The 27,746-nt window shown below is 38.3% G+C and overlaps 1 protein-coding gene across 2 annotated transcripts in view; it reads left to right on the top strand.

Moving 5' to 3' along the window:
• KLHDC10 (kelch domain containing 10) overlaps nt 1–26,349 on the top strand; it is a 61,959-nt gene extending 35,610 nt beyond the window's left edge. For both annotated transcript variants that reach the window (XM_072784559.1, XM_072784560.1), the window contains 8 exons: nt 10,712–10,933; nt 12,268–12,422; nt 14,795–14,943; nt 16,527–16,611; nt 17,455–17,521; nt 18,092–18,139; nt 20,155–20,294; nt 21,181–26,349. In XM_072784559.1, the coding sequence (XP_072640660.1) occupies nt 10,712–10,933; nt 12,268–12,422; nt 14,795–14,943; nt 16,527–16,611; nt 17,455–17,521; nt 18,092–18,139; nt 20,155–20,294; nt 21,181–21,390 (1,076 nt within the window). In that variant the 3' untranslated portion in view covers nt 21,391–26,349. The remainder of the gene's footprint in view (nt 1–10,711; nt 10,934–12,267; nt 12,423–14,794; nt 14,944–16,526; nt 16,612–17,454; nt 17,522–18,091; nt 18,140–20,154; nt 20,295–21,180) is intronic.
• The last annotated feature ends 1,397 nt before the right edge of the window (nt 26,350–27,746 follow it).

The raw sequence follows: 27,746 nt of genomic DNA on the forward strand, positions 1-27,746 counted from the left end.
AGAATTACTTCTGTGTTGAAGTCTTGATTGCTGACATAAAAATGCAGTTGGAGTGTTAAAAGATAAGTTTAAGACCAATTTTTATGAAAATTAAAAAGAAGAAATATAGAGACCATCATGAAGACCAAAGGAGAAAATACATGAGAGAAATTAATACTTTGAGGATAAATCTAAGTGATCCAGTATCCATTTCATAGAGTTACAGAAGGAAAGATCAGACAGTGGAAGGCAGAAAATAAAGAAATACAGAATGTTTCCCTATACTGAAGAAAGGCTGACTTTTCAAGTATAAAGGGCAGGAAGAACACAAAAACAAAAACATCTACCTATATATTGCTGACTTCCTTATGATTCCAGAGAAAGAACGTAGTTTACATTTTCTTAATCTTAGACCAAGACTAAGAATCAGACTGGTTTTGAATTTCTCACCGGCAACATGATTTGCTAGATGATAATACCTTCAGTGTTCTGAGAGAAAATTATTTTGAACAGAACTTTGTACCCAGCCTCACTAATGTTTAAGTGGGGTAAAAATAAATGAGAACTCTGGAAGTTTACATATTCTTTTTGATAAAATTACTTTGAAGAGATACTCTCAGTAAAATGAAAAATCCAAGAAAGAAGAAGGTTGGGATATAGGAAGCAACAGTGTGCAAAGAAACCAGTAAAACGTAGAGTTGCATCCAAACAATTAAACTTGAAGCTGAGTTTAATTATTTAAGAAAAGATGTATGAAAATACAGAAGAATAATATTAATGTGTGTATGTATGTGTGTGTATATGTTTTATATATACATAACATTCTATAACTAAAAATACAGAATAATATAAATACAAATGTATGTATGTGTGTGTGTATATTTATATGTTTGTATAAATAGATGTAAGTAACATTCTATAACATCTCAGATGATTTAAACAAATTGGGGGTAGGGAGACAGTAAAATTGCTCAAGATCATCTGACTTTGTTTTAGAATTTATGGGTGTAATATTGGCTTATTAAAATTCAAATAACTTGGAAATACATAAAAATGAAGGTCCTTATCTCAAGCATTTATAACAAATTTGAACAGATTAGTAAGAAAAAGACAGACATCTCAGTAGAAGAATGTATTGAAGGCTTGAGCAGGCATTTCTCAAAAGAAAAAAAATCCAGTTAGCCAATAAACAGGAAAAGGTGCTCAGTCTCATTAGTAATGAGACAAATGCCTATTAAAACCACAATGGAATAGGTCTACAAACTGATAGGAATTGGTAAATTAAAAAGACTGACAATACCAATAATAAGTATTTTGTAAACAGTTTGGCTTTATCTAGCAAAGGTAAAGATTTCCGGGATCCCTGGGTGGCGCAGCGGTTTAGCGCCTGCCTTTGGCCCAGGGCACGATCCTGGAGACCCGGGATCGAATCCCACGTCAGGCTCCCGGTGCATGGAGCCTGCTTCTCCCTCTGCCTGTGTCTCTGCCTCTCTCTCTCTCTCTTTGTGACTATCATAAATAATAAATAAATTAATTAATTAATTAAAAAAAAATGTAAAGATTTCCATATATTGTGACTCAGAAACATTTCTAGGTTTACAGCCAACAAATGTGGGTCCCTGTGCACCTGAAGACATGTATAAAAATGTTTATAGCAGCATTAAGCGTCACTAATTTGAAACAACCCAAATGTCCATTCATGCGACATAGAGTGGATAAATCGTGGTATATATTCATACAAAGAAATACTATTTGACAACGGAAATAAACAGACTCCTTCACCTTGAACAACAAGATTGAATCTCAGAAACATAACTATGAATGAAAGAGCCCAGAAAGAATACATACTTTATCATTCTACTAAAATATACTTCAAAACTAGGCCAAAATACTGTTTAGGGATGCATACTTAGGTATAATAGAGCTATTAAAAGAAAGTAAATTTTATGGTTACCATAAAAATAGGAAATAAATTTCCTCTAGAAGTGAAGGAGGTGGGATGGAGAGAGTTGTGACCTTTTGGGGGCATCTTAGTGCTGGTAGTGTTCAGTATTTTAACCTGAGTGATGACTACCTTTGATAATTTATTAAGCTATGCATTTATAGTTACATGTGTTCCTGTACATGTGTTATATTTCACAATAAAAGAGGTTAAATTTAAAAAAGCAAAGGTCCTGCTTCACATCTTTACTCTTCACCTTATTCCCTTCTTCAGAAGTAATCACTGTTAATAGCCAAGTTTCTTTCCATATGTGGTTTCTTCTTCTTCTTCTTTTTTTTTTTTTTTTTGAGAAAGAGAGAATATGTGCTTGAGCTTGGTGGGGAAAATGTGGAGGAGTAGAAGAGAAAACATCTTAACCAGGCTCTACAGTGAGCCTGGCTGATTTCACGACTCTGAGATCATGACCTGAGCCAAAATTACCAGTCGGTTGCTTAACCAACTAAGCCACCCAGGTGCCCCTGTATGTGGTTTATTCTTAATATTGTTAGGAAAACAAAAGTTTAAAGATTTATTTATTTGAGAGAGAGAAAGAGAAGGTGCTTGTGTGTGCGAGCAGTGGAGGGCCAGAGGGAGAGGGAGAGAAAATCCTCAGGTGGACTCCCTGCTGAGTGAGGAGCTCAGAAGGACCCTGAAATCATGACCTGAGCTGGAATCAAGAGTAGGCTGCTTAACTGAGCCAGCCACCCAGGTGCCCCAAGTTTATGGATTTAAAAAATATATATTTTGAGGTAATAGGATGTAGATCTTTAGGAGAAAAGGAAGGAAAAATAAGAAAGCTTAATCATTTCAATAAAATCAGAAAAGTGGAGAAACCAGTAAGATTTTCTTGATATCAAAAAAAGCATTTAAAAAAAAGCATTTAATAAAATTTGATACTCAGTGTGTTCATTTTGTTAAAATGCATCAAGCTCTCTTTTTTTTTGCATCAAGCTCTTATTTGCAATTTTCTGTATATTACATTTCAATAAAAATTTTATTAAAAACCATACCCATTCCAGTAAGGAACAAATATGCAAACATCCAAGAATAAAGGAAAATTTATTTTATTGAAAGGCTATCTATAAGAAACCAACTGCAAATATTGGATATAAAATGGTGAAACATTATCAATATCCTCATTAAAGTAAAAATTAGACAAAAATGCTATCATCTCCACTCTTCAACCTTGTTCTGGAGGTTTCAGCCAATACCATAGAAGACAAGGGAAAAAATAAAAGATACATACATATATTGGAAAGAAAGAGCTGAATGTTGTCATTAATAACATGTACATTATTGTCTACTATAAAATTCAAGATACTTAATGATAACTAATACCAGAGTTCAGACAGTTGGCTGGATAAAATTTGAACTTGCAAAGATAAATTACTTCCTATATATTAACAACTCAAGTAGAAAATAAAAGAAATAATCCATTCACCATTGTGTGGAAAATTATAAAGTACTTAGAAATAAAAAACAAGAAGAAAACAATAAAACTATACTGATGGTTATCAAAAAAGATGAGGTTAAGTGACTAGAGATTATGTTCCTTCATGACATAATTTCAAACTCAACAGAGAAGCTATAAGCATGGCAAAAAAAAAATTCTATACCCTTCCCCAAATGTTAACATGTGATCACATTTGCTTGATCCCGGTCCCTCTCTTTTCCTCTCCCTGTTCACTATATATATATATATATATATATATATATATATATATATATATATAGCACATGTATACATATATATGTGCATGCACATTGGTTTTGTTTGAACCATTTGAGGGTAAGCTACAGACATGATGCCCTGTTACCCCTAAATACTTTAGTGTCTCTTCCTGGGAAACAAATACTCTCTTTGGCTGCAAAGCTAGTACACAAAATAGGGTATTAACACTATAAATTACCATTAGGGGTATGGATAAAATTACCACTAGTATCTAACTTACAGACTTTCCTTTCAGATTTTGCCAATTGGTCCAACATCCTTTGTAGTGAAAGAAAATCCCAAATTATGTGTTGTATCCAGTTCTCATTTCTTTAGCTTTGACATTTATATTTTTTTTTAACATTATAGACCAGTTATATTGTGGAATACCTCTTATGAAGTTTGGATTTGTCTCAAGTTTTTTCATGATTACATTCATCTTATGCTTTTTGGTAGGAATACCCTGAAGTCATTTTTTTTTCTTTTAGAGCACGAAAGAGTGAGCCAGGAGGGGCCAAGGGAGAAGGAGAGTGAGAATCTTAAGTAGGCTCTGTGCCCAGTGTGGAACCCCATGTGAGGCTCAATCTCATGACCCTGAGAGCATGACCTGAGCCAAAATCAGAGTCAGACGCTTAACTGACTGAGCCACCCAGGTGTCCCCACCTGGAAGTAATATTGTGTTTATTTCCATTGCAGTGGTGGTGATTTGTCCCATTATGATGATGTTAACTTTGATTGCCTGGATAAAATGGTGTCTTATACCAAGGGACTTTTTATAGGGCCTTTTTTTATTTTTTAAACCAGACTGATTCCAAAATTCATCGCAAGAGTAAATGGAGAAAAACGGCCAAGAAGTTTTTGAAAAAATAACACAAAGGGGAATTTGTTCTACTAGATGTTGACAGATACCTCAAAGCTATCATAATTGAAACAGTGTAATAATGGTATAGGAGTTGATAAATATACAGCACAACTGACAGAACTGAATAGAGCCCAGAAGCCATTGATGATATGTAACTAGGTACAGTGTAACAGCTATCTCAAGTATGCTGTGCTCAGCGTTTAAGATTAACTTAGGACAACACCAGAGCCTGTCAAAGCAAATTTATTTTATTGCTGCTATCTTAGACACTAAGATTACTCTGCCCTGAGAAGCCAAATCTTACATATGCATCTCATACAGGGTGAGGAGTTCCTTTGGTAGGAAATGCTTACATAACTGTAATAGTGCATACTGATATGAATGGATTGCTTTTGCCTGAGCAGCTTGGACTCTGGGAGTAGTAAAAAGGTCTGCTTGCTGGCCAGGAGCAGGAGCCAGCTGGCTCAGTCTTCCTTGGCTTTCCTGTCCAGGCTTCCAGGTGTACAACAGAAGACCTGTCTTCTCCAGTAGAGGTAATGGAAAGCTTTATATTTGGGAAAAAAAAAAATAAAAGTGGCCAGTTAAATGAAACTGAGTGTATCCTTTAGGCTATTTGATATTTATAACTAGCTAATACTTTTAGCAATAAAGGTTTTTACATTTTTAAAATGGCCTCCCCACAAATTTTTAATAGAACATTTAGAGATGAATACATCCTGTTAGTAGACTTATTAAGCAATAAATGTTATGCTATTTTATTTGTAAGCTTTTGTATTTAAAATTCTGTGGTATTGCTTTATACTGACTTCTTTTCTTTCTTTTCTTCTTTCTCTTTCTTTCTTTCTTCCTTCCTTCCTTCCTTCCTTCCTTCCTTCCTTCCTTCCTTCCTTCCTTCCTTCCTTCCTTCCTTTCTTTCTTTCACTTATTTATTTATTTATGAAAGAGAGAGAGAGATTCCCAAGCAGACTCTGTGCTGAGCACGGAGCTGGTCACAGGGCTTGAGCTCACAAACCCTAAGATCAGGACCTGAGCTGAAACCAAGAGTTGGACTGCACTACCCAACTGCACTACCCAGGCACTCTGATTGTGTGTTTTCTTAAAGAGTAATGGATTTTGTGTCCAATTTTGTGATTAGACCTGGATATTGGGATTTCCCCAAATATCAATTTAGTATGTGATAACAGTGACATTTCAACTCAGTATAGTGTTTGCCTGCCAATCCATTTTGGGGGGAAAATTCGAGCCCTACCTCCTGTAATACACAAAATAAGTTCTGGGTTCCGAGTATAAAAATCAAAACTATAAAATTGCTAGAAGTAAATGAAAATATTTTTATAATTCTATGATTCAGAGATAAATGAGATAGAAAGCAGTCCTTTTCTTTTCTTTCTTTCGTTTTTTTGTTTTTTGTTTTTTTCCAAAGGAACTTTTATTAAAAGATTGAGAGATTGGGGCAGCCCCCGTGGTGCAGTGGTTTAGCGCCGCCTGCAGCCCAGGGCGTGATCCTGGAGACCCTGGATCGAGTCCCACATCAGGCTCTCTGCATGGAGCCTGCTTCTCCCTCTGCCTGTGTCTCTGCCTCTCTCTCTCTCTCTCTGCATCTCTATGAATAAATAAAAATAAAAATCTTAAAAAAAAAGATTGAGAGATTCAGTTATATGGAAACTTCCATACATTAAAAGATGCCATAAACAAAAGACAAGCTGCAAGCTGGACGAAAGAAATACAATAAATAAATAATTTCCACAAACCTGTGAGATAACCCAGTAGATGGAAAAGTAGGAAAGGGATATGATCGTGCAGTTCCCCAAAGAAGAAATATAAATGGGCTGATAAACATGTGAACTAGTAAAAATCAGGGAAGTATCAATTATCTGAGACCACTTTGCACCCTTACCGATGGACACAAATGAAAAAGGTTGAAGAGGGGTGAAGAAATAGGCACTTCCAGAAAGCATTGCTGGGAATATAAATTGTTGCAGTCTTTTTGGAAAGCAATATGGCTCTATCACATTGTATTTATAACAATTTAAAGCGTATTTTCCTTTAACCCAAAGAACTTACACATTGGTATATGAACGTATGTAATGGAAGCTTTGTTGTAATGTTGTGATGGTGAAAACATTGGTAGCAACCTAATCATCTGTCACCTTACGTTGGACAGCTAGCTTCTTTATTTGGTCTAGAAACTAAAGCCCATTTTCCTGGTTACCATACCTTCTGCTTTTGCCCTGGGGTAAAGAGTAAGTGTTTGTGACAAGGTGAGCACATGTAAGAGAAAATGGCTCAAACATCGTAGGTACATGCTCCCTTAGCTGGATGTTACCTTCTGGATACTGGAAGTCCACCTCTGCATACAAGTTCAGTTTTAATTTTTGACTTTTTAACATTTTACTTTTTTATATTTTCTAGTGGAAGTTCCTGAGTCAGGTAATCTAATTCTCTGGGTGATTTTATTAGTGGCGAGTCATTTTTAGGAAAGTAGGATTTGCACATGGAGAATTTGGGGGAGGATTCAGATAACTATCTAACAATCTAAAACCCAATTTTATTTTGGTCAAGGCTGATGAGCCTGTGCTATATCCCACATAATGAAAATCAATGCTTAGTCTCCATGGCATTAGCCCTGACAATTCCCATGATTTATTTAAAATAAAATTTGACTTTCTGATACGTTAGTCACTCTTGGGCTATAAATATGTACAAAGAAATCTCTAGTTACTTACTAAAGAGAAAAAAGAGTTACCTCTTTACTCCCAGCTATCAGACTTCTTGACAGCATGTTTAATATTTATCAAACATTGATCAGATGCTCTTTACCCAGCAATTTAATTTGCATAGATAATGAAATTACTTACAAAAGCCAACAATTGAGTTAGACCAGCTCTGTTCAATAGAAATGTTTTAAAAATTTCTAGTAGTCACATTAAAAGAGTAAAAGACAGGTGGCATTAATTTTAATACTTTTTATTTAACTCAGGACATCAAAAATATCATTTCAACATATTTTATATGAAAATTAGTAATTTTATATTCATTTTTGGATACTAAGTTATTGAAATCCAGTGGGTATTTACATTGAAAGCATATCTCCGTTTGGACCATCCTCATTTCAAATGCTCAACATTAACATACTCAGAACTAGAGTATAATAAGCTCTAGAGGACAAAAATGGTAGTGGTCCACGGTATCCCCAGCACCTTACACAGTACCTGGTACATAGCAAGTATCCACTAATATTTTTGGCTTAATTAATGAATCAGTGAGTAGATAAATATAAAACCATCTTTTCACTAACTCCTCAACCTTTTTTTTTTTTTTTAACTCCTCAACCTTTAAGTTAACATTTGTCACAAAAATAGTTGTCAACTTATAATGGAATATCTGCTATATACCAGCCACTGAGAGAAAATCCTAGAATATATTGTATGTCTTTTCATATTTGTTGAAAAGCAATTTTAAAAAATTATCTGTTTATTCCAGGTGGTAAAGCAAATGACATTTTAGAGATTCTTAGAGTTCCCATCTGTTGACCACAGCAACTCTGTTATGTTTTTTTCTTTAAATTTGCCTCCCTGATTTTTAGAAGCATTTCTGCTTTGAGAAGACTATTGCACAATTCCATCCCCTGCCCTGGAAATCCTATATCTCTTAAGTCCATTGAGAGCTATACACTGTTTTGATCATCCCTGTCACTGTGTACTTTGACCTGAAAACTGATTTCACTAAATCAGTGAGGCTCTTAGTGTCTTTTTTATAACTCCAACTGTTTCAGGTGTTGTGGGTAATACAAGGATAATTGTTATATATGCTCTTTGCCCTTGAGGAGCTTATAACCTATTTGGAGAAGAAAACAAATGTTAACAAAATGAGTAGAGAAAAACTAGATTTGTAAATTTTTGTTTAGTTTTTTTGTGTGTGCCTTAGGCTTGCTGCTAGGAAGGTGAATGAATGCAACTACATTCCTCTTTCTTCAAATAGCTCACAGATACTTGGAAAGATTCCAAATAAACCAATAAACATTTAAATAGAAATATGAAAAATCTGTGAGTTACAAGAATAATATCCCCTTATACAGATGAGGAAGCTGAGATGCAGTGAGGGTCAGTGACTTGCTCAAGGTAGCAGTTAGAAAAAACCTGGATTCAAATCTAGATATTTGTAGGAGCCTTTGCTTTTTCTTCCACACCACACTTTCTGTGTTTCAAGATTCCTAGAAAGAGAAATTGAGTTTTTTAGTTGAGGTAAATCACAGCTCATGAGTAAATTTTCTAACTGTAGTTTGCCTAATACTATATTCATGTATTTACATAGTTATGGTGTAATAATCCTGTTGTGTGTATTTGAATTGCAGGGTACTGAACCATAAAGGCCCTAGGTTTTTTTTTTTTAAGATTTTATTTATTTAAAAAAAAAATTTATTTATTTATTCATGAGAGACACACAGAGAGAGGCAGAGACACAGGCAGAGGGAGAACCAGGCCCCATGCAGGGAGCCCGACACGGGACTCAATCCCGGGACTCCAGGATCACACCCTGGGCCTAAGCCAAACCGCTGAGCCACTGGGGCTGACCGCCCTAGGGTTTTATTTTTTTTTATTTTTTATTTTTTTAAAGATTTATTTATTTATTTATTCATGGGGGGGGCGCAGAGACACAAGTAGAGGGAGAAGCAGGCTCCATGCAGGGAACCCGATGTGGGACTCGATCCCGGGACTCCAGTATCGCGCCCTGGGCCAAAGGCAGGCGCCAAACCGCTGAGCCACCCAGGGATCCCCCGCCCTAGGGTTTTATTGACAAGAAAGCTGTAAGGGCTGGACTCAGAGGCATTTCCACAAGTAGGCATTGAAGGGTAGGGGACCAGGCCAAGGGCTAAGGGAAGAACGTGGCTTTCCAAGCAGAGAAACAAACTAAAGCAGGAGTGTGAGAGATCAAGACAAACTTAGGTCATGAGAGGCTCAAAATAACAGACTGAGGACTCTGTACTTGAGCAGGAAGGAGCCAGCAGAAATTCTCAGGCAGGACTGACAGGAGTTGAGGGATTCAGTGATCATGTTTCATTTGTTTTTTAGTTTCTCTAAGTCTGTGTGACTTCTTTTTAGTTCTTATTGGAAATTATACCCTAGGATGTGGGATTTTGATTAAGAGAATTTATAAAGCCTATGTTAGGTTGGTAATAAGTATTTATTTATATAACAGATGTTTGTTAGGTGTCCAGCATTGTCCTAAATATTAATTAATGTTATACTAGTATCTATTCCTAATATAAGAAAGTAGCTGAGTCTAGGGTAACAGACAACAAGAGACAACAATAGTAGCTTCTTATTCCATCCAGTATGGACTTAAGCATCCTTGGTTCTATAGCTACGTAAGAGTTTGTGTAGGCTGGTATAAAAAATTGTAAGGATAATAGAAATAACATAACATTTTAGGACTTTTTACTCTAAAATAACCTTGAAGTAATTTTTGGTGAATTAGTTGATGTAATTTAAACTTCAGAAAGCTTTTAAATATAAATTATAGCTTTTCTTAGTAAAGCTCTTAATAGAATGAAAGATGCTCTTTGAGATAACTATAAGGATATTTTTTGTTAACTGCCATAATGTCTGGAGTGGTATTTAAATTCTAAATTTTGCTATAATTTTGAAAGCTAGTTTTCTTTTTTTAAGTGTTTAATTATATATTGTGGACAAATCATAGGTTTTATGTGTGTGTATTTTTATTTATACATGACTCATTCACATTTGTGATTATATTTATGTAGTACTCTAATATTTTCAGTTTAATTTAGTTGGCCTGTGTTTTTGTTCTCCTCTAAGGAAATTAGAAAATTTGCCCTGTTAGCTTTTGGCTTATTAAACCCCTCCTTCTTTTCTTGAAAATTTCAAGTTGTCCGCCATTCTCTTGAGTTTATAATGCTATTTTACCTCCCTTGGAAAAAAATTTTTTACAGTTACCAAAATCTGAAAATAGTCATATGAAATAGAAATGGAGGCTAGCTCCTTAAAATCTTAAGTAGTGTGTGTGAATGTAAAAAATAACCTAAGCAAATAAAAAGTAAATCCATGTTATAAATCTTCCCTGATTCCCTTTTAAAGCTAAAATGATTGTGACCAAATTTTGTTTGTGCTTTTAATCTGCTTGGCCATCTGTGGAAAACTGTCTTCTTCTCTCGTAGGCCACAGACCTCCACCAGCACGAAGTGGACATCGTTGTGTGGCAGATAATACCAACCTCTATGTGTTTGGAGGTTATAACCCAGATTATGATGAATCTGGAGGGCCAGATAATGAAGACTATCCTCTCTTCAGGGAGCTTTGGAGGTATCATTTTGCTACAGGAGTATGGCACCAGATGGGCACAGATGGCTACATGCCCCGGGAACTGGCATCTATGTCACGTGAGTGCAAGAGTTGTCAATAACTTGTAATACAACTATAATATGATTAAACTCTTTTAAGGGATGGACTTTTTACTATGGTAATAATATAGTATGGTGATTCAGAATCACTTGGGAGTTGGCTAGTCCTGAATTGGAATCTAGCTGTGTGCCATTTACTTGCTTGATGACTTTTAGGTTCAAGCTCCTTACCTGTAAAATGGAATTAATAATATCTCATAGGGTTCAGTATATAAAGTATCACATATATGTAGGTAAAATGTAGTCAAGGATCAACTGAGGGGGCTTATTATGACAATAATAGCATTTGAACAAAGTACTGCACGTGTAGTATCTGTTTACCCCACAACATCTCTATGATGCACACATTAGAATTATTGCCATTGTACAAATGAGAAACTAAGGCTACAGAGAGGCCCTGCAGCAGTGGCTAAAAGTGCAGGCTCTGGAGCCAGAATGCCTGCTTGAATCCTATCTTGGCAAGGTTCTTTTTGGGAAACCTTCAACAAGTATTTAAACCACTCTCCACTTCATCTCATCTTCTGTAAACGCGGAGAAGATAGTATTAGTTCTTACTTCCTAGGGTTGTTGCGAAGATTAATTTGGAAAGATTGAATAACTTTACTGAGGTCACCTGAGAATTAAAACCTAGCTCTTGCTGGCTCCAGAGCCCATGCTGACTCTTACACTCTATCAACTGAAGAGCTGAATCTTAAAAATGCCATTGAAATAATACAGTAGTACGATTTGGGGAGTATTTGTCATTAGAGAAAGAATGTGTGTGTGTGTGTGTGTGTGTGTGTGTGTGTGTGTGTTGGCAAGAACACCAAAGTTACCAGCAGGATATTGGTGTTTCTTTTTATCTGGTGGAAGATTAAGATGATAGAAACATAATTTAAAATGTAGAGATCATTCATTCCCCTGACAAAAAACAGAGTGATCCCCTTATCCCTTCATCCAGAGTCCTGCAGGGTCTTTGCTGAGGCAAAGATGATACTTTATTCTCCTCTACTTTGCCACGTACTTGAACTGTCTTTGGTGGCACTGGTGTACCGCAGTTCATATCATTCAGCATTGTTAGGCACAGTGTCTCATGAGCTCCAAAAATATGTGCTGGATACATGTCCCATACTAACAATGAGCCAGCTGTATTATATAGTTCACATAGAATGTGAATGAATCCTTTTTCTGCAGAACTTTATAGTAGTTAGATGTCAGTGGTTTGAGCTATCTTCTAAGAACATTTTTGTAGTGTCTCAGTAATTCTGGGTCCCTGTGGAAACATACTGCAGGTAGCCAGTATATAAATGGAATCTGTGTGTCTCCTTCCCCAGTTGTGCTGCATGGAAACAACCTGTTGGTATTTGGAGGTACAGGCATCCCGTTTGGTGAGAGCAATGGCAATGACGTCCACGTGTGTAACGTGAAGTATAAGAGATGGGCTTTACTCAGCTGTCGGGGGAAGAAACCCAGTCGTATATATGGACAGGTACTAATCCATGGCCAATCATGGTGGTTGTATTTGTGCACATTTTTCTAGTTCTGGGGACAATGTTAGAATATTTGTTACCACTTTTTTTTTTTAAGAGTATGAATTCACAGTTTAATATTTGATTTTTCAGTTCATTAAAAAAAAATATTTATTTGAGACAAGAGAGAAAGCATAAGTCGAAGGGCAAAGGGAGAGGGAGAAGCAGACTCCCCACTGAGTAGGAAGCCCGACAAGGGGCTCAATCCCAGGATCCTGGGATCACAACCTGAGCTGAAGGCAGATGCTTAACCAACTGAGCCACCCAGGTGCCCCCACCCTAGTTCTTTTTTTTTTTTTTAAGTTTTATTTATTAGAGAAAGAGTATATGCACGTGAGTAGGGGGGAGGGTAGCGGGAGAGAGAATCCTCCAGGACTCCCCACTGAACACGGAGCCCCATACAGGGCTTGATGTCATGACCCTGAGATCATTATCTGAGCCCAAACCAAGAGTCAGGCACTCAACTGACTAAGCTGCCAAGGCGCCCCCTGATTTTTCAGTTCTAATGTGAAGTTGTAATTTGCAAATCTGGTTGCTCACCTCCTTTCCTTTTTTTTCCTTACTCTGTATTTCTAATCCAATTTGGGATCATGATCTAAATCTATACAGAAGGAGTACCTGGGTGGCTTAGTGGTTGAGTGTCTAGATGCCTTTGGCTCAGATTGTGATCCCAGGGTCCTGGGATCGAGTCCTGCATTGGGCTCACCATAGGGAGCCTGCTTTTCCCTCTGCCTATGTCTCTGCCTCTCTCTGTGTCTCTCATGAATAAATATATAAAATCTTAAAAAAATAAAAATAAATCTATACAGAAGTATTTTTAAATGTCAGGACCCATTTCACCTCCACTCTCACCCCCAGTAGAGATTGGGCTCTACATACGATCTGGGTGCTATCATTTCTAGAACTATATGATTTTTTTGGAGAGCTTTCTAACCTAAGTAATACAGTAGATGATCTCTGCACTTGGAAAGAGACTAATAGACTAATCTGAGCTAAAATGCAGATTATGTGGAGATTAGTTTCTAGTTAGGTTCAAGTGGTTCAAACCTTAGGTTTGAAAAGTTATATCCAAAAAGCTAGAGAACAACCCACTAACATCAGAGACCCTTTGAGAGTAATGGGCTAAGCTTAAAACAACTTTAGCTTCTTTTTCAACTGGCCAACATTAGTACTGATAAATACCTTCTGAGCTATGTGTAGAGGTACATAGTGGATAACTCAGTATTCCACCCAAGAAGACATTAAAACTCTGGAAAAATGACCATAACAAAAGCTGAATTTATGCTGAAGGGAGTCTGGTGGGAAATGTGAAGTCTTTAGGACTGCCAACTCTAGACAGTTTATTTTACTTAAGGGCTTCTGGTGGCTTATTTTCTTATCTGCTTCTTCTTCCTGAGAGCCTCTTCTTTTTCACACTGCTGAGAAAGAGAAGCAGCTTTGCATGGAAATGCTCATGTCCATGATGTATACATTCTTTGGTTTGCTTGGACCCATAAGGAATATCCAGCCCTCTTGCCTATTTAGGTAGAACTGCTTTCCAGTTGAGCAAAGCTTTACTTTCCTTTTTTCTTTTTTTTTTTTTTTAAGGTTTATTTACCTTTTTTTTGGTTTTTAGATTGAAAGAGAGAGAGTGCATGCATGTGAGGGGAAGGGGCAGAGGGAGAGGGAGAAACAGGCTTTCCCACTGAGCAGGGAGTCCAGTGTGGGACTCAGTCCCAGGATCCTGAGATCATGCCCTGAGCCAAAGACAGACACTTAGCCAGCTGAGCTACTCAGGCACCCAGGGAGAGAGTCTGAAGTAGACTCCACGCTGAGTAGCCCGATGCGGGGCTCGATCTCACGTCCCTGAGACTATGACCTCAGCCAAAGGCAAGAGTTGGACACTCAACTGACTGTACCACCCAGGCATCCCAAAGCTTTACCTTTCTAAAAATGATTTCTGGGTTTTCTAAAATCTTTAATCATTTATTTATTTATTTTAAAATATATTTTTTAAAGGTTTTGTTTTTTATTCATTTATTTGAGAAAGAGTGTGAGTCGGGGGAAGAGCAGAGGGAGAGGGACAAGCAGACTCCCCTCTGAGCAGAGAGTACAGTGCAGGGCTTGATCCCACTACTGTGACAAAATCTGAGCCAAAATCAAAAGTTGGATGTTCAACCAACTGAGCCACCTAAGTGCCCTAAAATCTTTAATCTTTTAAAAATCTGATCTTTTAGAAGGCTAAAAAGTACAAGAGAATTTCATGAAGTCTGATTTTGGGGTATTTAATAAGTTTATATTCTTTAATCAAGTGTTAATGAGTCAGTGGTTTTCACTTTTCCTTGATATCCAGGCCATGGCGATCATCAATGGCTCCCTTTATGTTTTTGGAGGGACAACTGGCTATATTTACAGCACAGATCTGCATAAATTAGATCTCAATACCAGAGAGTGGACACAACTGAAACCAAACAACCTATCCTGTGATCTGCCAGAAGAGAGGTGAGGTTCTAGGATCAAAGCATATTTATTCTTTCTTGCTAAGATTTGACTTTTTTCAGAATATTGGTAATACAATTTAAAGAAAACTCTTATAGTCTGGTTAAAATAGCCAACTAGCTGGTAGATCCCAGTTCAGCATTCAAGAAAGGTCTTCTAGTTACAGAAGATTCTTCCCCCTTAACTATAGATTTTTTTCTCATACTATTTCTTTTTAATTTTTCTGCCTTGGGAAGATAGTAACACTGAAAAATAAACCAAGGGTAGCAAATGTAATTAAGTATCATATTGCAGACAAAACAATTACTTTCTAGTTACTTTTTGATTTTCCTTCTTAACTTGCATATTGGGATTCTTTGGCTCATTTGCTCTCAGCTGTACACCCAGAGTGCCTGTGGCACTCAATTACCATAGTGGTACTCAATGAATATTGATCAGATGGATGGATGGATGGGTGGGTGGATGGGAGGAAGGACATTCATTTTAAGTGCCCTGTTAGGCACGCAAACATCTCTTGGTGCTCCTAGCTGCCTTCTGGGAGCAGTCCTAGGCCTTCCACTTTTCTTTCCTAATAGAGGAATTACCTCTTAGAATTTAACTCTGTGAAATACTTAAATTTTTCCCCTCCGGTTTAAAAGCAAAGATAGTAAACATTTTTTATTTACTTGGTTTAGATGAATCCAGTTCCCTCTTTGTTTCCTTTAAACAAAAGGACATGTAGGTGCTAAGGAAAACTTTATTGTAGTATGTCAGTGGGCTGATGATTGCAGAGCTTCCGTGTGAAGACTTGGGAGGTGGGCTGCTACTGGAATAATTTTGATGTAATTTATTTTATCAGCACCAGGGCCTTCAGGGGAAGGAGGAAATAGATTAAGTTTTCAAAGCATTTTCACATGGTTGCCTTCTTGAATCATTTTATGGACATATTATAAATTGTTTCAGCTTCTAGCTAGACTGCTTGGATAAAAGTTCTGGTAGGTGTTTCACATTATATTCACAGTTCTATGTAACATAATCTTTCTGATATCTTTGTATCTGTTAAATAAGTAACTTAATTTGAAAGCCCATAGTCTAGGGTTTCTAATGAAATGTAAGACAGATCACTTTTTAAAAATTCTGTTGTAATTTCCTCCCTTATACAAAGTTACCACAAAAAGATGATAGAAAATCTGGAAAATACAAATAAGCAAAATAAATAAAATAAAAAACAAAACCTAAATCTAGAGATAAACAGGGTTAATATTTGGGATGTATCTCTGTAGTCATTTTCTATGGATATTTGTGTATCTGTATGTTTTTAATGGATTATAGCCTATCTGCTCCCACATAACTTCTTCTTCAGTTAATGACATGAAAAGAAGTTCTCAGTGTATTAACTGTCCTCTCTGCCTACATTCTTATGGGTTGCACACTAATCCATTTTACATATGTTCTATAATTCATTTAACCAATTCACTATTGTTAAATACTTAGGTTATTCCTAATAATTTATTACTATGAATAATTATCCAATAAAAAGCCTGTGGCTAAATCTTAGGTAAATCACTTTTCACTTAGTTATAAATGGATTTTATGTATGTTTTCAGATACAGACATGAAATTGCACACGATGGGCAGAGGATTTACATCTTGGGAGGTGGTACTTCCTGGACAGCTTATTCCTTAAACAAGGTATATTTGAAAATAATAATAATAATAATAATAATAAAGAAAAGGATAGAGAGAGGCATGTTTCATACATGCAAGATAATTCTGTTACTGTAGATAGTTGAATTTTTGAACAGTTTCTTTGTTAACACCTATTTTGTGTTCCATGTTCTTTATAACATATGGCCACACTCTGTGCCCCTGATATGCATTCCAGCTGACCATTGTATTGATCACACACGAAAATATATGAAAATCATCCCTGGCATAAGCTGGATGAGGAAAGTGACTGAGAGGAAGATACAGTAGCTTGAATGAAGAAACTAATAAGGACTGGAGCCATGATGCTCAGAATGTGACCTCTCTATCATCATCAGTGCTATGTATATAAAAAGAACGGTCACATCTAGGGCTATGCATCTTTAGGAAGCTCTGAAAAGTTTTTATTCATCCATTGCTAAATCCTCATCTCCCAGGAGAAATCTTGATGAGGCTACAGAGCTCCTGGGCTGCTTTGGAACGTTATTAGTCTTTTTCAAGTTTTGTCAAAACTGTGTTCTCCTATTTTCTTATCAACACTTACTTTTTTCTCATATAAAAATGATAAATGTTCATTGTAAAAAATGTGGCAGTTGCAGAATTCCAACTTTTTTTTCTGTGATTTAAAAAAATTGGAATCCTATATCTGCTTAATTTTCAACTGCTTCATTTAATGTTTTGCTTTCCATTAAAATTAGGGAAGAATGGAGAAAAGCAAAAGAAACGAAGACTTTTCAACCAAGAATACATGTTTAAAAAATCCAATTTTCAGGCTAGCTAAAATTATTTATGTGTGTGTATCTTCTTTTGTTTTTTTTCCCCCCCAAGATCCATGCATACAATCTTGAAACAAACGCATGGGAGGAAATTGCCACAAAACCCCATGAAAAAATAGGTAAATTTAAAATATTGATTCATGTATCTTTAATAAATATATTTTAATTTACTTGTTTTAGAGGAGAAAAATATTTTTATTGAGTTATATGACAAGTAAAATATCTGTTATGCTAGTATTATAAATTATTTTTATTCCTTAGTCCAATTATTATTCTTCCTCTGTAATTGTGCAGAGAGTTTTAATGGGGATTGTTGAGTTTTATGGAAACAGGGAAATGTGGGTGGGTTAGGAAGCAGACACTTGAATCAAGATCTGCCTGTCTTTTTGCGGATTAAAAGGCTTGGGAAAGCCACTACACCCCTGCACCTACCATCCCATTTTGTTCCCCTGGCACCAGAGCCATTGTACAGTTGGTGAGTTATGTGAGACTCACCAGTTATGGTAAGACTCAGATGGCCTTAGTTTAGTTGAAATAAGGAATGATTGGAAGGACTAGTCAGTTTGCTTAAGGCAACAGTGGGGTTGTTTTAAGTGAGCTACTCATAGTATGTCTTTCACCGTGGCACATCAACGTTAGTCTTCGTCTTTCTGTGAATAATTGAATATCTGTGTTTATGTGTTTGGCAGGTTTTCCTGCAGCCCGAAGATGTCACAGTTGTGTTCAAATAAAAAATGGTAAGGCTTCTAGTTCACTTTGTAATTGTATATGCTGAAAATATCATATATATATATATATATATATACACACACACACACACACACACATATATATGTATATATATGGCATAATTTTGAGAATTGTCTATTTCTTGTAGTTTAAACTTGAAGGGAAATCCGTTAAGTTATGATTTTCTCAGTGGTTTTCATTAAGTACATGAGTAGGGTATTTGGGTTCCTTCAGTTACCAGAGATCTCAAAGATCAGTGATAAATAAGCTTTTATTATACTGCCTGACCTTTTAACACCCCACCCCCAACAGATAATCTGTGGCTGTAAGTGAGTAATACTGATAATCTTGACATATAATAGTGACCTCGGTGGACATAGTATTAAAATTACAATAACTCCTTCAGAGTGGTGTTTCATAAAGTTTATTCTGTGCTCTATCTGATGCCAAATAGGACTCTTGGCTCATTCTTTGGCCTTATTACAACAGAGGCATTGTATGGCTTCAGAAAGCAGCTGCAGCTACTTCATCCAAGTGTGATAAATGACTCCTCTTTGGACAACCCTCCTGTCTTTTAATTCACAGCTTATTTTATAATTTGGTAAATCACCTTCCATTTTTCCTGGGAGGAAGGTGTGTCTAAATGAGTTTGATAGCCCATATCCTTTCAGCAGTTGAGTTAGGATTTAACTAGGATTATGCTGCCATCTCCAGTACAGACGCTTTTTATTTTGTTGCTGCTTTCTGGATAAGATGTGTAGATAGTGGGATTGTTCAGCTTTGCTTTGGAACTGAAATTTTCTTGTATCTTAGCCAAAAAAGTTTCCAGTATATTTTATAGTGTAATTAAGTATTGATTTAAACTTGATCTAGACCTGAATTAAGACTTGTATTCATGTGATTCACTGAGGCCAGGCACCACACCAATAGAATTCAGCCTTAGTTTGGGGCATTTAGTTTGAATGTTCACATAGACTTTGTTACAAGTTGACCAGTTATAGCTATCTAATTTGACAAAACAACAACAACAACAACAATTAAAAACCCTTGATTTTTTGGGAAGGTTGAAAGAACGTAAGGAACTGTATAGATAAATAGGACTTCACACTGTCCCCTTTGGCTAAGGAAAGCTTGGAAGAACCACTTATGCCCCCAAACTGAACATTGCAGTGAATATTTCTCAGCAGGTTAAATGTCTACATAAGAGGATGTTTGTACGGGCAGACAAATATCCATCCTTCCTAGGACATTATTTGAAAGAAGAATTTGCAAACTGGTGGCCTGCAGTTATGTTTTGTCTGGCTCATATATGTATTAAAATTGTTTGGATTAGCAGATAACACTTAAAAATTTAAAAAAAAAGATTTTATTTATTTATTCATGAGAGACACACAGAGAGAAAAAGAGGCAGAGACACAGGCAGAGGGAGAAGCAGGCTTCATGCAGGGAGCCCAATGTGGGGCTCGATCCCAGGTCTCCAGGATCAGGCCCTGGACTGAAGGCAGGCGCTAAACCGCTGAGCCACCTGGGCTGCCCAAAAAATCAAAATGTTAAAGAAAAAATCAAAATGTTTCACTTAAAAAAAAAAATATCCAGATTTCCAGCTTCTCTGGAAAAATTGGAAGATCTGGCAGTTGCCGACCTTAAGTTCTACATGTGCAGCTGGTGCTGCATCACCATCTCCTCCTTTAGAGTATGTGCACTCCTGTTTGCTTATTTTCCCTGGACCTTGTTCATTCACTTCCTGTGTCTGGTACCTGTAGGTATTTGAAGTTGAGGATCCAGACAGGAAGCCTACTTAGAGGCTTGCATCCCTAGGCCTAGTAAATATCCCAACATAATATCTACAGTTTACTGAGGGACAAGACAGCAGCAAGAGGGGACCACCCAGCTAAAGTCCTGTGTGGTAGGGGCACATCTACTGAACTGGTCCCATGGCAGCTAGCCAGGTGATGTACCTCAAAACATGCTGTAGCTGTGACTCTCTTCTTTTGTGTGATCTGGGTCTCTCTTTTCTCAATAGATGTGTTTATTTGTGGGGGCTATAATGGAGAAGTGATCCTGGGAGATATCTGGAAGTTGAATCTGCAGACTTTCCAATGGGTAAAGCTCCCAGCTACCATGCCAGAGCCAGTTTATTTTCACTGTGCAGCTGTTACACCAGTAAGTTTTTATTTTCTTATCTTCCTTACATAGTTGCAGGTGATAAGGAAATTTTTTTAGTGATACTAGCAAGAAAAAAAGATTTTGAAATTACCAGCCTTGGATTAAGAATATGTTTCTAAAACTTTCTTCAAGACAAAGCTGGCCCTTCCTCTGAGAAAAGGGGAGAGAAGCCATCATACACGGTTTAAAAGAGCAGCATAAATGTCAAAGAGAGGCTGCATGTGGCGTTCAGTCCCTGGCCGTTACATAAAATGTGTTTTCTGGGAGGGCAGAATAGCTCTATCCCCACGATGCCTTGTTGTCAAAGATCCCATTAGTGTCTCAAAAGCAAAGGCCTTTATTTTCATCTTTGTAGTCCCAGTATTTGGCACAGTGAATACTTAATTTAATGTTAGTTTAATGTTTGTTGAAGTTAAAGAAGGAAGGAAGGGAGGGAGGGAGGGAGGGAGGGAAGGAAGGAAGGAAGGAAGGAAGGAGAAGAAGAAAGAAAGAGAGAGAGAGAGAAAAAGAAAGAAAGGAAAGGAAAGGAAAGGAAAGGAAGGAAGGAAGGAAGGAAGGAAGGAAGGAAGGAAGGAAGGAAGGAAGGAAGGAGGGAAGGAAGGAGGGAAGGAGGGAGGGAGGGAGGGAGGGAGGAAGGAAGGAAGGAAGGAAGGAAGAAAGGAAGGTAGGAAGGAAGGAAAAGAAGCTAGTTTTCCCCTAGTAACTCATAAATTATTTAAACCCTTCTTGATCTCTGCACTGTGTTGGGATCAGTGAGAAATTCTTTTTTGCTTCACCTCATCTCAGTTTGGCCTACTGTATATTTTTTTGCTGAATCTTCAGCCTAGGTATTGATTTCACTCCCATTTGAATTTATCCTCTTTTGACTGCCATTTGTTCGTAGGCTGGTTGCATGTACATTCATGGAGGAGTGGTGAACATCCATGAAAACAAACGGACTGGGTCATTGTTTAAGATCTGGCTGGTGGTACCTAGCCTGCTGGAACTGGCATGGGAGAAGCTGCTTGCGGCCTTCCCTAACCTAGCAAACCTCTCCCGAACACAGCTTCTGCACCTTGGACTCACACAGGGACTCATCGAGCGCTTGAAATGAGGATTTCTGGACTGTTCATTGATACTGGAAATGTTAATTTAAAGAGACTCCTTTATTTATGGGCAGTGTAGAATGTGCTACAAAGAGGATTGGTTACCCTGATCAAGGCCTTATTCAGAAAATACATCAGATGCCTTTCTGTAAATTGGTTTTAAGTTTATGGAAATCTCACTTTCCCTTGTGCTTCTTTCTTTGCTTCTCTCCCCCCCTGCCCCAACACACACACACACACACACACACACACACACATACTCACATACTCCCTCCTCCTTGATGGATTTGAGGGAAAGTCTTGAAGGTACCTTAATAATGTTGTGAATCAAGATAAGATAAAGAATTTTTTAAAGGAACTCTGAAACTATGACCATGTCAGCCAGTGTTCTGCAAGTTAAAGCAGCATCACTGACAAAAACAAACAAAATTTAGAAAAATTTAAATCCAGCAACAAGAATAGGAAGTTTCAGGATAGATAAAGGCTAACCTTGAGAATTGTGCAGGTTATGTGCAAACCTAGATGTTTAACTTACTGTTTTTCAAGATGCTTCTAATTGAGTAGCTGGATCTGATGGTGGCACTGGTCGACATCTTGCAGCATAGATACCCAAACCCATCCTTTGATTTTGGAGGAAAGTCAAGCGACTCAGCAACTCTTGATCAGTGATTTCTTTTCTCATTTTTATGGTGCCAGCAATGGTTAGATTTGGCTCGTCATGAGGCTTCTGTGTGTTGTAGTCGTGCTGTTTATTGTTGCTCTTAGAAATTATGGCACCACGAACGTTTCAAATCAAGGAATTTATGGTGGTCAAAGTTCTTCGTTCTGGGCAATTTCAAAATTCTCCTGTGCTCATTGGTTTCAAGTATCTCTTTTGACTTCTTCGTGGGGGGGCTTGTAGACCTAAATATGTGGCAGAAATGCCATGGGACATAAAGTAAGCTTGTAAGAGGCCAGAGAAGAGCAGGGCAGAGTGGGCTTGGGTGCCAGGCTATGAGCCCCACTGGTCATTTTGCCCGCTTCCTTTTCACAACTTGTTTCTTTTCTGACACCGAGCCATGCACCTGCCATTCTCTCAGGCAACAGATTTTATCTCTAGAAAGCCAACTGGCCTTTGATTTTTTTCCCCTTAGCTTATTGTCTCCTTTTTTGTCTGCTTTTAATGTGCATGGTGCTGTGAGTAATTGTCTAGTTATTGGATAAAAGGTCTTGGGGGGGAGGGGAAGCCACAGGTCATCCTTCCCAAAGAACTAAGTATCATTTTAAAAACTAGCATGAGGAAGGAATGAAACTGAGGATCATTAGTTTTTTGGTGTGAAGTTTTAGTTCTGGTTTGTTTTGTTTTGTATTTTAACTCTAAAAAAGGAGTGACCTGAATTTTCACTTCTTTGCCATCAGGCTGCTAGATAATTGAACAAGTCACTGAGATGTGAGCATTTGGAAGTCCTCAGGTGTACACAAGGTGCTGCAGGCATACAAGAAGGCACAGTGCTGATCATCCCGTTGGTCACCTCACAACAGGAGACTCCAGTGGGAGATTTGGGACACATTTTTCCTTTAAGTGCCTCTTTTCCACTTAGTTTTTAAAGTTAGTCTTCTTTTTTCCTTCATCCCAGAAGGGATCTCTTTAGCTCATGTGTGGATTTAAAATCACCTTTGAGTTACGGCTAAAAAGTTACCATCCAGTGTGGAGTTCTAGGGAAGAGAAAACTATGGTCTCTAGACTTGGACTCCTAACTTTCATGCCTTATTAGGACGTCCCATCCATGTTGGGTTGAGTTCAAGGAGCCAATAGTCTGCAAGAGTCTTAGAATATCACTACTCTCTGAGTTTGGATCCTTTTGGGGAAGTGAGGGGTATGGGGCAGAGGCAGGAAAAGGAGCAACTCCTCTAGAGGTCCCACCCCCATCTTGCCATGACCAAGTCTGTTTGACATTTAACCTGTTACCACCCGCTGCTAAGCTTACTCCAGTGAGGAGCTCTCTCCAGAGCAAGTCAGGTTGAGCAGCTCCATGAGTTCAAAACAAAGCTTTGCTGCATGACTCCAGCCCACTCTGGATATTTGGTGGAATATATCCAGTTAAATAAGCTGTGCTGTCTAGGGTGGTGAAAGGATTTTTTTCATGGATTTATATAGGGACCAAAGCCTGACTGCTAAGCCTCTGTGCTTATCCTTCCATGCTCCTTGGAAAATAAGCAGGTCTCTATAGCTTTGCTACACTGGAGAGCTAGAAAGAGGGTCTAGTTCAATCCACACTTGCTAGCAAAAAGGGATTTAAGCCTTCTGAGGGCAGTCTTCTCTGAGGTAGACTTTGGAGGCCTGACATCCAAGACCTTGTGTGTGACATTTTTATATTTTATAAAAGTACATATCCTTGGTCTGAAGTGTCTTCTTTTAATATAACACTAGTGAAAAGGATGTAGTGTGACCATCTCTGAGTGCTATAGAACCACACATATGCACATGTTCTGGATGCCAAATGAGTCTGTGTGTATGATGACTTAGATGTAGATGACTAGAATTTTATATAGGGGGTCCCCAGCCATTTAGTATACCTATAACCAGCACCCTGAATTCCTGACAGTTACTTGGTTTAGGAAAGTTTATGCCTGCTGCTTCTCTGCCTCTTTGAGGCACTCCCTGCCATCTTACTGCAGTCCTGTAAATTGAAGTGCAATATATAGAAACACATATGAATATATACAGATATTTATATAGGGTGTAACTATAAAGCAGGTAGACTACTTTTTTTTTTTTTTTTTTTAATCTGCTTTGGGGAAGCCAGCTCATTCCTTTAGAGTCAAGGATTTGAGGTGTGATCAGCTAGCGTAAGCCAACTCTTGGGTCAGTCTGGGTTTTCAAGTCTGTTTTCTTACTTCGATTCCTAGAGACTTTATATTCCTAGGGTTTGTTAGAGTTGAGACTTTTCCCCAGTCATCTTTGTACTATCTCATGTGTTCATAACTCCCTACATTTCTTTGCCCACAAAAAAGTCTACCTGTAAGGAATTTCCTAAATGGAGAATTAAAACCTAATATTTAATACTATCAGTTTTCCCATGTACATACTAATTTATCTGTGAACATAATGCTTTATTAAATGAAGACGATGCTTTCTTCATTTAATAAAATATTTTCCACATTCTGGAAAAATTTATAAACCAGTATAGAATAGATGGAAATTTTAACTGTTCTTCAGGGGCCAAACTAAAATCCTTTCCACTGGCAGAATTTTTTTCAGGGCCCTAGTGACATGGTGTAAAAATTTGCTCTAAATTATTCATGTCCATTACATAGATTTAAACATATAATAATAAACATTAACATTTCTAAGCAAAAGGTTTTTAACAGTGACCTTTGGTTACCCATAGTAGCAAGGGTAAAGCACATATAATTGAAATTCATAGATAATCAGTGTTTCAACTTTTCTATCAAATAATTGATTCATTTATATTCTTCCTCCCTAGCCCTCTCCCAAAGCACCTCCTTTTCAGTGGAATGGGGCTAATAAGTAGTTAGAAATGAAAAAGAAGAATCACAGAGGGCTAGAAACCAGCAAGCATATAAGCAGCCCTATTAGCTGTAATTGTCAATTTGATGACAGCTGTTGAATATTGAAATTAGGACCCACGGGTGGTAATCCTGAGTTGAGATGTTAACTCTTCACCCCTCTGCTTCCGCGTAGTGTTCCTGCCCTGAGTTCTAGGCTGTCTCTCCTCTAACCACCAAAGAGCTCTCAGCGCCTGTGGGAAGAAGCAGCTACTGTGTGTGATGCAGAGGAAATCCCATCATTTGAACACATTTCTTCGGCTCTTGACAAATACTTGCTTTTCCTCTGTTCTTGCAGGAGCCTTATTTCTTCCTTTGGAAATACCTTTTCCAGCCATATCGCTTGGCACATAGGAAAGGTCAAATTATCTTCTATGTCTGTGTGGTCTTAATTCTGTAAAAGCAGTTTGTTTTTATGTGGTCTTACAGATGTTTAGGAAGTGGCACCGTCACTAAGTTGTCCAGCTGCCAGCACTCTGATGTAGCACCAAAAGCCATTTCCTTCTTCTACATTGTCCTGGCATTGCACTCCAGGACAGGTGGGGGCTTATGGTCCTGTGATCGTGAGCTCCCCAAACTGGTCACTCACTGTTAGCTCCAAGTGCTTTGGTTCCCCAAATTCCTTGGGACCCTCGGAGCGTTGGCAGGGCCCAAGGCAGGCTTTGCAGGGCTCTGGACTCTCTGTGTGTGTTGCACAAATTGTGCCGGTGATGGCGTTTCCCTTCTGAGGTCACTGGATTTGCCGGAAAGGGACCTCTTCTCCTACCTGGTGTTACAACAAGAAGTTCTGAGTTGTGCTTCAAAAGTGATACCATCTTTTTAGTATAATTTTCATCATTTTATTTTATTTTCACTTTACAGAAGTTTTTAAAAGGCCCTGCTTAGTCAGTGTACAGGGTGAGTCAGAAGCAGTTTCACCAAGGTGTAGTAATTGCTGTTTTACTAGTTGCACATTTAGAATACAAAGGAGGCATCAGAAACACACTGACTTTTCCAAAGCCACTTCCTTGTACACAGAGTCTGAGCAGGGACAGCGCCAGGCATCTCCCTGTAAAGGCACCTGCCGATGAGGATTTGACTAGAAGAACGTAGGCAAGAAAGGGAAACCTCTCATGCAGTCTCTGAGAGCGGGCCTGGGCTTGGCTCTTCGTCCAGGGTATGCTTAGGCCACACACGATGCTTGCCTTACTTTAAAGCTATTTGCCACAGTCCTGTTAAGTAGTGTGGAAGTCCTTTTGCAGTCTGGTGTGCATGCCATATGATCAGGACAGCTTTTCCACCTTACCTGGTTTCCTACAGACAAGTAGGAGAAATAGTGAATTTACCCTAAAATGTCCAATCTGTATTTATGTACCTTGTCAGTGTTTTGCTGTTGGTTTTCTAAAAACAATCTGATCAATAAATCTTATCCAAATCTATTTGGTTGAAGGCTGCCTTGACTATCTGGTGGTAATTTATGTGTCTGTGAGCTCACCTCCATGATGGAAGAAGCCACCCACCTCCATTGCGCCTTTCCCAACCCACGAGCATCCACTTTACTCTGTAATATCAGTGAGTCATCTGCCTTCACCACTGCCTGCTGTGGCTCCTTCCCTCTGCTCACCCCCTGGAACTCTGGAACACACCGCAATCCTCTCAGCAGAACGTGGTTCCCCTCAGGACATCAGCAAGGGAGTGAATGACCATGGGGGCAGGTCACATTCCCTTTGCCTGTCCCATCCCGTATATTCCCCAAGCTACCCCTAGCCAAGTCTGTATGGACACATCAAGACTTCTCTGCAGAGCTGGGGGGCTACAAGGGAATTCACAGGGAAAATGTGAGTCTTTAGCATTGGGAGTCACGACTGTGTTTCCGATTCCAGAGAAAAGACTCAAGAGGAGCTGAGCCCTTCTCTGGGGTCCTTTGGGGATGAAACCACAGTTCCTAGCTCTGGCCTTGGTCTTCCAGCTGCTCCTTTCTCCAAGACCTCTGCTTTTGTCACTTCACCATCTATTAGGTTAAGCAGTACTTTTATGCGAGCTCTGAAGTCTGCCATCAGTGTGGACACTCCAAGTCTGGTCACTTTTAAGGTCTCCCATCCAGAATTGCCTACGCACCTCTTAGTCTTCAGTGTTCCCATCAACCAACCATTGGATCAGATATACCCTCCTGGGACTAATAATCTTAGATATCATAAACCAACAGGATTTGGTTTCTACCCCTTAATATGTGTGTGTGTGTATCTCCCCAGCCCACTTTACAGGTTTGGTTTTGTTTTTTAAAGATTTTCTTTGAGAGAGAAAGAGAGCAAGAGAGCATGAGCAGTGGACAGAAGCAGGCTATGCTCCCCATTAAGCAGGGAGCCCGATGTGGGGCTTGATCCCAGGACCCCGAGGTCATGACCTGAGCTGAATGCAGATACTTAACCCACTGAGCCATCCAGGCGCCCCACCTTACAGTTAATACACTTATTATACAGAGCAGTCTTGTTTCCTTTGCTTTCTTTCTCCTACCTCCTCCAAGGTAGAGTCCCCTGACACCTACTAGGAATGAGAAGTGGACCCTCCACCTTTTAGATTTTAGACAGCCAGAGCTTTGAAAAGAACTCCTGTTTGTATCTGATTTGGTTCTTAGTTACGCCGCAGCTTATCTTGGGTGGGAAGAGGTGTCTGTGGCTTAGTTGGTTTGGGTGGTTTTGTTCTTCCAGTTCCCTGTATAAAATTCGAGTTTGTCAAAATGCCATTACTAAGCTATTATAACGGAACAGTTCTCTTGCAGTTAATCTTCTTCAATAATTGCTTAAGGGAAAAAGATGTTGATTAAACCATCCAGTTT

The sequence above is a fragment of the Canis lupus genome, chromosome 18, assembly GCF_048164855.1.
Source record: "Canis lupus baileyi chromosome 18, mCanLup2.hap1, whole genome shotgun sequence".
NCBI classification, from domain to species: Eukaryota; Metazoa; Chordata; class Mammalia; order Carnivora; family Canidae; genus Canis; species Canis lupus.